General features: G+C 45.1%; 1 protein-coding gene across 2 annotated transcripts in view; it reads right to left on the reverse strand.

Moving 5' to 3' along the window:
• Nucleotides 1–11,673, reverse strand: part of CACNA2D4 (calcium voltage-gated channel auxiliary subunit alpha2delta 4) — a 152,643-nt gene extending 140,970 nt beyond the window's left edge. For both annotated transcript variants that reach the window (XM_089769280.1, XM_075941238.2), the window contains exons 1-7: nt 11,557–11,673; nt 9,550–9,609; nt 7,857–8,019; nt 5,492–5,623; nt 4,150–4,210; nt 3,213–3,363; nt 986–1,060 (exon numbers count right to left, since the gene is read on the reverse strand). In XM_089769280.1, coding sequence (XP_089625406.1) covers nt 986–1,060; nt 3,213–3,363; nt 4,150–4,210; nt 5,492–5,623; nt 7,857–8,019; nt 9,550–9,609; nt 11,557–11,595 — 681 coding nt within the window. In that variant the 5' untranslated portion in view covers nt 11,596–11,673. The remainder of the gene's footprint in view (nt 1–985; nt 1,061–3,212; nt 3,364–4,149; nt 4,211–5,491; nt 5,624–7,856; nt 8,020–9,549; nt 9,610–11,556) is intronic.
• Nucleotides 11,674–12,281: the final 608 nt, after the last annotated feature.

Consider the following 12,281-nt stretch of genomic DNA (forward strand, 5'->3'; position numbering starts at 1 on the left):
CTTAGGACAGGGGAAAGAAGGGTAACACAGAGTCAAAGAAACACTATTCCAGGGCACACGATTACTCTAGATGGCTGGGCAATCTTCAACTATGGAGACTACTGATGTGAAAATCAATAGACTCCTCCAATAACAGTTCTGTCATGGGCATCTATGTTCACATATGTGATGTACTATGGGCAGCTGCACAGCACATTCATAAATAACTGCCTGAAATAGAAGCCACCTCTCTTTGGAGATTTATCCATTGCTGAGGATGAAACATAGTCGCTTTTGGGAAGAAATGTGGAGGGAAAAGTTCTGATCATGTTAACTGTGGACTCTGGGGACAATGTGAGTCTGAGCCACCTCCACAAGACTGACACACAGAAACAGAGGCGATATAACCAGAACTAAAAATACATCCTAGCCAGGAGGGAGGTGCATCTTGCAGCAGTCAGATGCACAATGACCACCTTAGGGTTGCAGCTGCTCATCACTCCCAGATTAGAAGAGCGGCTATCAGAAAAGCATGTTGAAAGAGGGCCCTATGAAAGGGGGAACCTAGACTGCAGCATTCACTAGTGACCAGACATTTACTGGCAAAGGGCTGACTTCCTACCTTTCTGAGGGCCAAGAATGTGGACGGAAGGTCGGAGCTTTTAGAAACAGCAGACAGAGTGCTCTTGAGAGTTATGTGCTTTTGTTTCTTGTGACAGGGACGGGAAAGATTGACTGGGATGTTCTGCCTATGTTGAGCTGCTCCAGAGACACAAATCTGTTATAAACTCGATTTAACCAGCCAGTTGCACTGAATTTACAGCTGCTTTGCGTATCCAGGGAGATGCGGAGCAGCCAGTGAATCTTGGTTTCAGAAATGAAAATCCACCTGTTTTGGGGACATCAGTTGCTTCCTGTCCTTGGAATTTCCTACCAAAGCATCCCAGTCCCACTAACCCACCTAGAATAAGAGAGCTGTCCTAACACCACTGAGTCTGTCACTCACCTCTCTGTTATCTCTGTCTGCTTGGACCAGGATGCCCTTAAAACAGGGTTCAATATAATGAACATAATCATTGTACTGAAAAGAGAAAATTAAAAAACAAGTTAGTGGTAAAAGGAATCTCTTGAAAGTAAGATTTGTAAGAGGACATTTCTAGGGATAGAAACAGCATCGGTATCAGTCATACTGTTTTATTTAGATATTTAGAATTTTATTGTGCAAATTTTGTGCTCTAGACACATAACAGTTTTTAAAATCCTGCCTAATTAATGCATTAAATATATTGTAGCAGGTTGCCACATTAAATCCAGGCACACCCATAGGTGCAGGATTAATACTATTTTATAAACAGAGTTCCCGCAGTCTTTTCACTCTAGCACAGTGAGGGGCAACCTAGACTAGTGAGTAGGCCACCTGAATGTCCTTTCTTCATCCCAGTGGGCCGCAAGATTGTTATAACGAAGATGATCTCCTGGGAGAGGGCAGTTTTACTAACTGCGCTTGAATACCTAGAATTTGTGGGGTTTGCCAATTGAATTGTAGCAGTGCTTTGATTAGATGCAGAGAGAGCATATGGCTCTCACAGGGTTGTGTGTAATCAGCACACACCTCATTTCACGTGCTCTTGCTTTAAATGCATGTCACGTTTGTAATACCGGTAGGAAAAAAAACTACGGAGACAAAAACCAGCAAAATCTGGCAACTCTGTGCATGGGCAAGAGTAAACAAAATATCTTGTGGGCCACACATAGAACCCCACCGGGCTGCATACAGCCTTCGGGCCCCAGGTTGGCCAGCACTGCTCTAATAGCTGTGCAATAGATTAACTTACATCAGCAATTAAATTCTCAATTACAATACACACAAGGGGATACATATTAAATTAAAAAAACTAACATATAACACCCCCCCATCGCTGAGCATGGTATGATTTCCCTTTGTTCCTGAATCAACACTGCTCACTTCTCTATCTACCCCTCCAGGTACTTATGTGGCTCCCATCAATGGAATAGCGTAGCAACCTAAACAGATAGCAATGAGCTCTCACTTCCTTCTTTACCAGTAGGAGTCAGGGTTAGAAATTTTGGTGTTTTGTTCCCATAAATCTGTAGGAATAAGGGCACAATTATTGAAATCTTGGGCAGGAAGGTGGGGTTTGCATTTACTTGTGAAAGAGAAGTGGTTAGCAATTCTTCTTCTCTGGCGTTGAGTTCCACAGTGTTGGTCCTGCACTAGTTCTCTCTTCTGTGGTCACAAGCCACCAGTCTATTGGTCAATGGTCTTATTGTTCCAGTGGTGTCATGGGAGGCCATGGTCACAAAGGATGAGAAAGGATCTTTTGGCTTGTTAGGCCTAATTCCATGAAAGGGTTTTTAAAATTAGGAGAGTGACCTTACACTGGATTCTGTTCAATGGGAAATCAGCACAGAGATTACTGTATTATAGTGATCCAGTCAGGATATAAAAAAGTTAGTATCACTACTCTTCAGAAAAGTGCTCTCTTTCTTGACCATAAGCAGCCAGGATTTTGTGTATACATCTCACACAAAAGATGGCAGCATCAGAAGCACAATGTCTCTTAGCACCAGGCTGGAGTATTACTGACTCAATCTAGGGAGGTTGTGGAATCTTCATTATTGGAGATATTTAAGGGCAAGTTAGATACACATCTATCATGGATGATCTAGATGGTGGTTGGTCTTGCTGTGAAGGCACGGGACTGGACTTGATGATCTTTCAAGGTCCCTTCCTGGTTTATGATTCTGTGATTCTATAAATCAAAATAACACCATCACTTTCTGAAGCACTAAGTGCCTCCATCCTGGTACTGCCTCAGTCTCTCTGGGTTTAGTCTGTGAAATATGAAAGGGTCACTGATCAAGGTGAAATAGTTGCAGACTGTGATCTTGCCTAGTTTCTAAAGTTTTGTCTCAATAAGAAAATGAATAAAATTAGGCAAAGGAACAAACAAGGTCTGACTGTCAAACACAGGGTGAATGAGGAATTAGCATCTACCCTGCTGGTCACTTGCCAAAGTACTTGCCGGAGCTGATTTGTCATAGCTGACTTATCATAGCTGATTCGTTTTTATTTCCCATTTCCATCTAACTCTGGGACTTTAGTAGATATTATTTAGTAGATATTATTGCAAATGGTTTGCTAGTGGAGGTGAAAGACAGGGAGGATTGACAGGATGAATTGTTTTATATTTGGACTGGGATACACTTACTGCAATAATATTGACAAAGTCATTTTCCCCCAAAGTGTCCAAAATAGTGATGATGGTGTGTTTGGCGATGGTCATCCGCAGACCCTTCATGCTTCCACTGATGTCCACCACGATTACAATGTCCTTGGGCGAAGTGGCTGCCTGGATGTACCTTTAAAGGTTTGGGAGAGAAGAGAAGCTGGTGCAACAGAAGCATCAGGGAAGGCTGAATTCTGGGCCTATCATTGGCTACATCAGGCCCTTGATTCTAGACCCAAGATAAGAGACATGTCCGGAGCAGCTGCCTGGCAATGGCAGGCTAGGGAATGTACCCTTAATCTCATGCAGCACATACCGCTCATGGAGACATGACTGGGCTGTCCTGCTGTTTAACAGTAGTGCTCCCCCTGGACCTGGTTTCTTATTTATTGGGATGGCAAAGGCTGGAAGTGCTGCAGAGGTGCTACGCTCAGACATAGCTGACAGAGGGAACAGTGACTCCTCCTACTGAGATGCCTGATTGAAAGAGTGGCATTGATGGACTCTGTACAGTCCCATCCCATTAGCTGCAGTCTCATAAAGCAAGGGGGGAGGGATAAAGCAGGGAGTGACTGATGGTGAGTCCATATGAGACATCAGACCCCAAGATGGAGAAAGGGATGTTAGAGGGGGATGGACATCACTCTCTAACCCAGTATGATACAATGTGATCGTATAAACACTGGGTTCTCTATCCACTTTCTCTCCCAAAAGCAGTGTGCAAGAAAGGCTCTGGGATTAGACTCCTCACTGGAGACACTAGATTGCGATGTCACTGCACGCTCCAGTCAGATCTCTCTAACCCACACTAGGAAGGAGGGGGACAAAACTAAGGACAAGAGTAAATCAAAGTTCCAAAAGAAGAGGAGAAAAAGAGAGCAAGAAAGACAGAAAAAGGTGATAGGGCCTAATCTCTCACCAGCCTCGATTCCTGCAGTCAAAGGAGATGACTCCATTCTCATCTGGCATCCACTTTATCCCTGAAAGAGCAGCAAAGGAAGAACTCAGTGGTTTAAGCACTCAGGAAAACAGGCCTCCGTGCCTGCAGGCACCAGACTTTCAAATACCCCTTAGCTCTGGGACCTCCCTGTTTTCATTTACAGAGTCGTGTGACTCCCACAGCCATTAGCAGAGCTCCAGCAGTTTTAGCAGCAGTTAAATACACACACAAAGCTTTCCTAATTCTAATTTCTTGCCTTCACATATCACCCTGAATGTATTGATTGATTTTTACTGGGCTAGGTCTGAACCTCCCAGAGATGTTTAAAACTCAGGGAGGGGGCGGGTGCATTTACTGCCACCTTTATGCCATTAGTGCGCAGCCTTTTCCAATATCTGCAGCGTTGCTGACTCTTGTGATTTTTTTTGGTGAGTGACATGAATTTGGCTGGGTTCAGGGTAGCTCACTGTCTCCTATCAGTGTGAAAGGGGGAGAGAGGATTCTGTAGCAGAGTCCACCCTGCAGGCCTGGGAGAGGGCATGAAGAATCCCACAATGAGTAGAGCAGGACTGGACCAGGGCAAAATTAAAGGCTGGGCAGATGTGGGAATGAGAGCTCCTGCCCTTGACCTGGTAGTGATGGGAGCGGGGAGTTTAAAAAAAATCAAAAGGCAGACCAAAACCACAATATAATCTTTTTTTGGAAAAAATATTGGAGCCAATCTCCTGGTTTTTGGGAGTCCGAGTGATATGTGACCTCTTGAGGTTGGCAACATTGTATCTTTTTTCTTGCAGAAGAGCTGAGGACCTTAAAAAGTAGGAGGGATAGGTGTGTGGCCCGGATTGAGTACCAATGGCTTTGTCATGGTTTTGTGAGGGCAGATGGCATTAAGCAGACAATCCACCTGAAGACCATACAGGCAAGCAGAAAATTTTTGATATCATAGGTGCAGCACCCTGGCTGTGCATCCCCTCCACCATGCTAGCTAGTGGCTAGAGAATGAGAGTCCTCTACTGCCACCAGTGTTACTCTTTTAGCGGAATGTGATTTTTGTAAGCACCATCCCAGTTCAATCAGCTCAGGCAACCTGTGATTGTTGGTTATTTCCAAACTGCCTCCCTTTTGGGGAATCCAACCCCAGACCCAAGCGTAATCCATACTTACAAGTGTAATTCATACTATTCTACAATGGACGGCAGAGATCCCGCTATCTCCAGGGTTCCCAGAATAGATTCTGTATAAATATACTCCCTTCCCTGGCATATTCAATGTTTTGACCTGATTTTCAGAGAAAGGGCGGAGAATGTCTGAGCATCTTTACCTGGATAAAGTCTGAAGAATCCTGTGGAGCTGCCAAAGTATTGCCATGTCAGTGTTGGGTCTCTTTGGAAATTGTCCACAAAAATAGGATTCAAGGCTTCTGACATGTAAACTCCATTCAGTATGGCAGGGTCTGTGGGGAAGGGCGGAGCCAGGAAACATGGGTAGAAGGGAAGAAAGTTTTCAAGGGGGAGAGGGGCAGGGAGCACAGTAGAGAGGAGAGTTGTGAGAACAAAGAGAAAGATCCAGAGTGTGTGGCACCCATCCGTACAATGATTCTGAATGGTCTGAATACAATTACAACATGTATTCCTCACTATAGCCGCTCCCTACAGGATGACAACTATCCTATTGAGCAAACGTTGGAAAAGGAATTGTCTGCACTGTTCATGGAAATCCTGGAATATAAGTCACCACAAGCAAACACAAATTCCCTCTGCTTGGTCGCACATCATCTCCCTTCTTCTTTTGGGGTTTGTCTACCCTGGGTGATTATGTCAAATTAGAACAGGATCCTGAGGGGTTATAGTAATTAAGGCAAGGTTACATACAATATAGCCCTCAGGATAGACAGGGACTGTTGTGTTATAGCATCATACCAGCAAGCTGTGGTAGCCCAACCAGTGAAACAATGTTAAGCATTTCATTCCCTGCTTATAGTGAGTGTTTTACCCTGCATACTAGTTATCAGGACTCCCCCAATCATGTGCTAGCATGATTCAATTACCCAGTGTGGACAAGCTTTTAGATTTAAAACCACTTCGTCTTTCTCCTATCACTCTATTTTTTTTTACATTTCTGTTTTTTCATTCCATTCCCCTGTCTCCACTTCACACTCAAGGCCTGACTTCTGATCCCTCAACCCTGACCTCACGCCTGTATAACTCTGAAGATTTACAGGAGACATGAGGCTGACATGAGACAGGTTGTCATGGTATCTATTCCAGCATCAGAGATGACCAAACAGAGCAGCAGCAATAGGCTAAGGGAAGCTTTGATCAAAACCCTCTTTCTATAATAAAACTTTGCAGTGGTGTGTATAATTTCTAAATTAAATGGCATCGCAAATAATGAGGCAAGGCTTTAAAAGGGCCAAATAAATCATGGGAATTATGTGTGTTTGTAAGTGAAGGGCTAGAGCAGTGACACTCAGAACTCAGTGATTCAAGAGCCAAACTTGTGATCAACATAACCCAAAGGAGTCACAGTGGTGTGAATTCCTTGTGCCACTGAATGTATATTATTCTCACAGCAATATGACTGATCAACTATTGTTTTACCAAACTACAATTGGTTAGTAACGTAGCACAAGCACCACGACTGGTTAATAACTTATATTTGGTTAATAATTAAGTCACAGAGTTTTAACATCATGTGCTGCAAAGCGCCATAGGATGGAGACACATTAAAGGGATACTTGCAGCTTCCAAGTCTCTGTCTGGGTATCACTGGGCTAGAAACTTGGCTGCTTGGATGATAATAGATGACCTAGTTTAAGTAGCTGAAGTTGTGGTTTTATAGGTTACGCAGGCTGAGTGTGGTCAGTAGTTGAATTAGACACTCCAAAGGAATGTGTGTCTATGGAATACATGGGTCTTTTGTGCCCCAGATTAAAGTCCTTCAGGCTCTCAGCTCAGTATGAAATTCATTTATAAATTTGTGGGAGAAAAATTCTCTCTCTACATTGGTTGTGGAATGATGTAATGGCTAAAGAGGTAATCACCAGCCCCTGCCTCTCTTTGCTCCTGTAGCTGCACCAAACTAGCATACAGACAGTCATAGGAGAGAAGCCCAACATGAGACAGAAGAAAGGGAGAATTTCCTGCCAAAAGCTACACAAGGAAAAGGACTGGTGGTCTGGCAAGTGCAGAGTCAGTGGCTGGGGGCAGCCTGCTATCTCAATAGAAGAGAGGGCAGCAACTTTAGGATAATTGTGATCAAGAGCCTCAGCCTGTGAGGGCTACGAAGCTCCTGCCTACCAACTCCAATAGAGATAGGCCAGCTCCTGATTTAAGGCCAGATTGTGACTGGCAGATATGTGGACGTGCAAGGTGGGAAGGACAATAACCAACCACAATTGCAGGAGGCATGACACCTCCCAGAGCTTCCTGCTGCCACCAGGGGCATGTCTAGACTTGCTTTCACTTTGGAAAGAAGATATGCAAATTTGGCGCAAAATTGCTTATCTTCTTTCGAAAGCGAAAGCAAATCTAGACGTGCCCCAGGACAGTGCCTTAAAGTCACAGCGTAACCCTTATTCTCTGTCTTTCACTTGTTGACCTCCTATATCTAGTATACTACTCTTCCACAGTAGTTTCCAGGCTACCTTTTCAGGGTTGGGAAGTCAGAGGGAAGAGCCTTATTACCTTTGTTGTAGACATTGGTTGGGAGTTGCACATCACTGTATGTCGTGTTCACCAGCAGATTATTGAAATGCTCGTTTGGCTCCAGAATGAATTCGTCTCCAAGCTCCACGTAATTATCATTCTCATCCTTCTCGTTAATCAAGAGAGAGTTGTAGTAATCAAACTGTTGATGAGGGGAAATGAGGCACAGCGAAGGGGAAAAACAGCAAGAGAGTTCATTATCGGTGCTGCCAGGGGAAAAAAACCTCTCTGCTTTTCCCCTTGCCTCCCTCCTGCCGGTGCCTTCCCCACTCCCAGATCCTTCTCCGCAGTGATGAAAAGCTCCAGTAACAGAGAGTCTGCACAGTCTTTCCCCACTTCTGGAACCTTTCCTTGCTGCCAGAGATTTCCCCTGACACTGAAATATTTTCCTGATGCTAAAAATTGCACAGAAAGGCCTGGCTTGGATGAGTAGAGAAACATGTACTTGGGTACATGATCATACCTTTCAGGTGTGTCTATATTCTACTGGTCCAAGCCATGCCTGACCATCTACACTGCTACTGAGATCTGTGCTTGGGGGGTAGATATGCTACACACCACTGAAAGAAGCATGCAGTGTAGAGGAAGCCTCACTCTTTCATTCTTCTCACTACTAGGGAAGTGAATGGTTAACCAGCAGGCTGGAGCAGCCCCTCTCTTCTGCAGGCAGCAGGCTGCACCAGCCCTACAAGGCCCACCGTGAATGGGGGTTGGTGGCACTCCAGCCCGGCTGGAGTAGCTGCAGCCTGTGATGGGCCTGGCCCAGCTCACAGAAGGCAGGGGTATTCCAGGCTGGCCAGAGCAGCCCCTATCTGCAGTGGACCCGTCCTGGTCAGAGCAGCTCCTGCCGCAGAAGGGATGCTGCACCAGTGGCCCCTCTGCCCACTCCTGTTTAATTGGCTAACCGGTTAAACATAACATTTAACTAGTTAATTGATTAACTGGGATTTTGCATCCCTGCTTCCCACCCTCTTTGACAAATGTATCCAGCTAGCTCCAGTCGAACTGAAAATGGCCAATTCATCAATTTTATTTGGCAGTCATTTCCAAATCTGTGATCATTTCAACTCACCAGCCCCACCAGGTTTTGACAGCTGAATGATAAGAAGTGAGGTTTATGGTGGAATAGACCAAAGCAGGAGGAAGAAGAGAATTTCCACTTATCCATCATTCTCAGTCCCCCTGTTAAAACTCCACTTCCTCTCCTGCTGATCAGAAAACACCCCTTTATCCCAGGATGACACAGCTCACAAGAGATCCCCCTTTGGAGATCACCTTTAAGGGTATCCCATGAATTAGCCACAGCTGGGGGTGCCAGGGTGTATGAAGTGAAGGATTCAGCACCTCTTTCCGCAATGTCCCCGGCTGCCACCAGCATGTGCAGCAAGAATATGAAGGGTTTTCTTCAGCATGAGCTTACTCCGCTGTGGCAGGGTGAGGAGCTGCCATCCTTCCCTGCACCTGCCGTGGGAGTCACTTATTTAATCAGGATGACTCCTAGTGAGACAGGAGTGAGTTAATAGTGTGCTGTGGGGTGCTCTAAAGGCGAGATCACCAACATGCCCAGAAATAAGATGCTTAGATTACTAGCTCTCTTGGGATCTGCAGCCCATGCCGCTGAGGCTCCCTGTCACATGAATCAGGGCTTTGTCACTGAAGGATATGAACGTACCACCAGTGAGGAGTTGAATTCGTGGTTCAGATCTGCATCTTCTGCTGCTTCCACCAGCCTCTAATGCAAACACACACAAAGGGAGGATGAGTGGGAAACTCTAGACAAGTCTTTTCAGAAGTTTGAATTGTTCACACAATACTGAAAACCCCAGTGATTCAGACTTCAGATCTAGTTCGGCACAACAGAGGAAACCAATAAAGGAACTAAAGTTTTATGCTGCAGGTTTCAAATCTGGAGAGCGCATGCGCAGCTACTCATTCCTAAAGCTTTATTCCCCCCCAAACAATGAATACATGGCACTGAGCATATTTGTGGAGACAGACTTTCATTCCAAAAAACAGCAGAAGATTTTATTCCACTTTCATTGGCGCTCTGTGAAAAAGACAAACCAGAGTCAGCGGGGCTTCAGCCTATTGCTGACATAAAGGGAACTGATGTAAACAGTGTGATGAGTGGCTTTTTAAATGGGATGGGAAATGTTATGACCATTTGTAACCTTTGCCAGCTATGGAAGTGAAAATAATCATTTGCATGATCAAATCTTACATTCCATTACCTCAATTGATCATTTGTTTAGATTAAGATGGACTCCTGCTCAAATGTAGCCACATTTAGGCTACATCTACACTGCAGTGCTATCAAGTGCGCCCGTTATTTCAAAATATAAGGGGCTCATTGTTCCGACAACCCTGTAAACCTCATTCGGCAAGGAGCAAGGGACATTTTGGAATAGCACTTATTTTGAAATAACATTGAAATAAGATACGCAATTTGCGCAGCTCAAATTATTTCAACCTATGGTGCAGTGTAGTTGCACTCTTACATTGCACAATAGGCTGTTGCTGTACTATGGGCTTTAATAAAGCAATCCAAACTTGGGGAAAGTTTGGATCAGAGTCTAAACTTCATGGAATGTCCCTAGCACTCTGATGAGTCAACCCAAAACCCTGGATCTGAACATACCCAAACTTTCCTTTAGATCCAGATCTAAAAACAACAACAACAACAAAAAACCAACCCCCCCCCCACCAAACCCTAAAACCATTGTCAGTTTGGCCCATCTTTACTTTTTCACACCAAATAGTTTTTAAGGAGCCAGGACTCTGTGACTTTGAATCTGCACTTCTATTAATTAGGGTACATACACTGGCACACAATAGTTTCATAGCTATTAAGACTAGAAGGGACCATTATGATGAAGATTCTAGCTTGATTTCCCTATATAACACAGGTCAAAGAACCTCACCCAATCAGAGAGCAACTAACGTGCACAGTGCACATTCTCAGACAGCTGCCAGAGCCAAACCCATAGCACACAGGTATTGCTCAGCTTCAGTAGTCACAGTATGCCACACTGGGCCTTACAATGTTTAAACAGGCTATGCTCTTCAATAACCAGCGTGCACTGCTGCCCACTGCAGTTGTCTCTCTACTTCTGGAGAGTTAGCTCTGGATCTGTTGGCTGAATGTTCATTTCCAAGCTAGCTGAATCACTTCTTTCATTTTTCACACTTGGCCGATGCAGAGGCTGCAACTCCTCTGTTTCTATACCAGTATTTTTCTGCTAGTGGCTACAACAGAGGTTTCAAATGCCTGGCCCATGGGCCATCACCAGCTGGAGTGACTGTGCAATCTGGCTGTGGTGCGGCCAGGTCCAGGGCCGCTGGGGACAGTGCTGGTATCTGGGGCTACCGTGGTACAGCCTGGACCAGGTCTTGCCTGCCCCCACTGAGGCCCCTGCAGCAGGCCCACGGATGGGGTCCCGCCTGCCTGCCATGTGGCTCTGCCTGCCACCCTGACCTGGTTCCTGACAGATAGCTCCATGTGGCCAGCAATCAGGTTAACCAGTTACCATGTAAGCATTCTGGGTAGCCTAATGCTTCCCAGGTAGCCGGTTAAGTTTTTAGGTTCCTAGCCTAAATACCTTTAAACATTCGGCCTTCAGTGTCTCTACCTTTGTGGCTGGCAGAAAGGGACTGGCCCATACAGTTCTGAAGTGTGTACCTCAACAGCTTCTACTTTTCTGCGCAGCATGCTTTCCATCTCCTCTGAGAACTTCTTCACCAACTCCAAGCCATCCACCTCCTTGATCTTCAGAGTGGGCTCCACATCTTTGTACTTCTGCTCAAAAAAAAGGAAAGAAATCCTCACTGAATAAAAGTTTCACTAGGGAAGTCATGAATCAATTACATGAGCTGGGCATTCTAATTAGTGAGGAGAGATGCATCTAAAAGGATTTTCATCTGGCCTTTTCTATGGCTTCCTTTTCTTCTCTACAGTTGGACCCGTGCAAATAATGAGTGCATAAGGCAGTTCATTTAGAGCTGTAGGCCTAAGTAACGATTTGCTGGTGACATCAGTTGCTTATGGTGGTTTGAGTTACCTCAGCTGCACCAGCAAATGATCATCTGTGTAAAAAATGCGCCTGTGGTTATTCACACCCACAAGCTGTGCAAAAACGGAGCCAAGTTTTGAAAACCTGCCTCTGTGTGTGTCTGTCTGTGTCTGTCTCAGTGACAACTGTATATGTACCACGCATGCCTGCCACCATATCATCTTGAGCTGAGCTCTTGTCAACTCTCACAAGCCATAGAGGATAGGATCTTATCAGCACTGCTATGGGAAATCTCCAAGCCAAACCCAGGAGGTGCAGTGAATAGTGCTAGTGATTGACTTGGCGGCATGTTTCTTCCCGAGCAATTCCCTGCCACAGAGTTAATGAGCGTGAG

The sequence above is a fragment of the Pelodiscus sinensis genome, chromosome 1, assembly GCF_052426305.1.
Source record: "Pelodiscus sinensis isolate ZL-2025 chromosome 1, ASM5242630v1, whole genome shotgun sequence".
Lineage (NCBI taxonomy): Eukaryota > Metazoa > Chordata > Testudines > Trionychidae > Pelodiscus > Pelodiscus sinensis.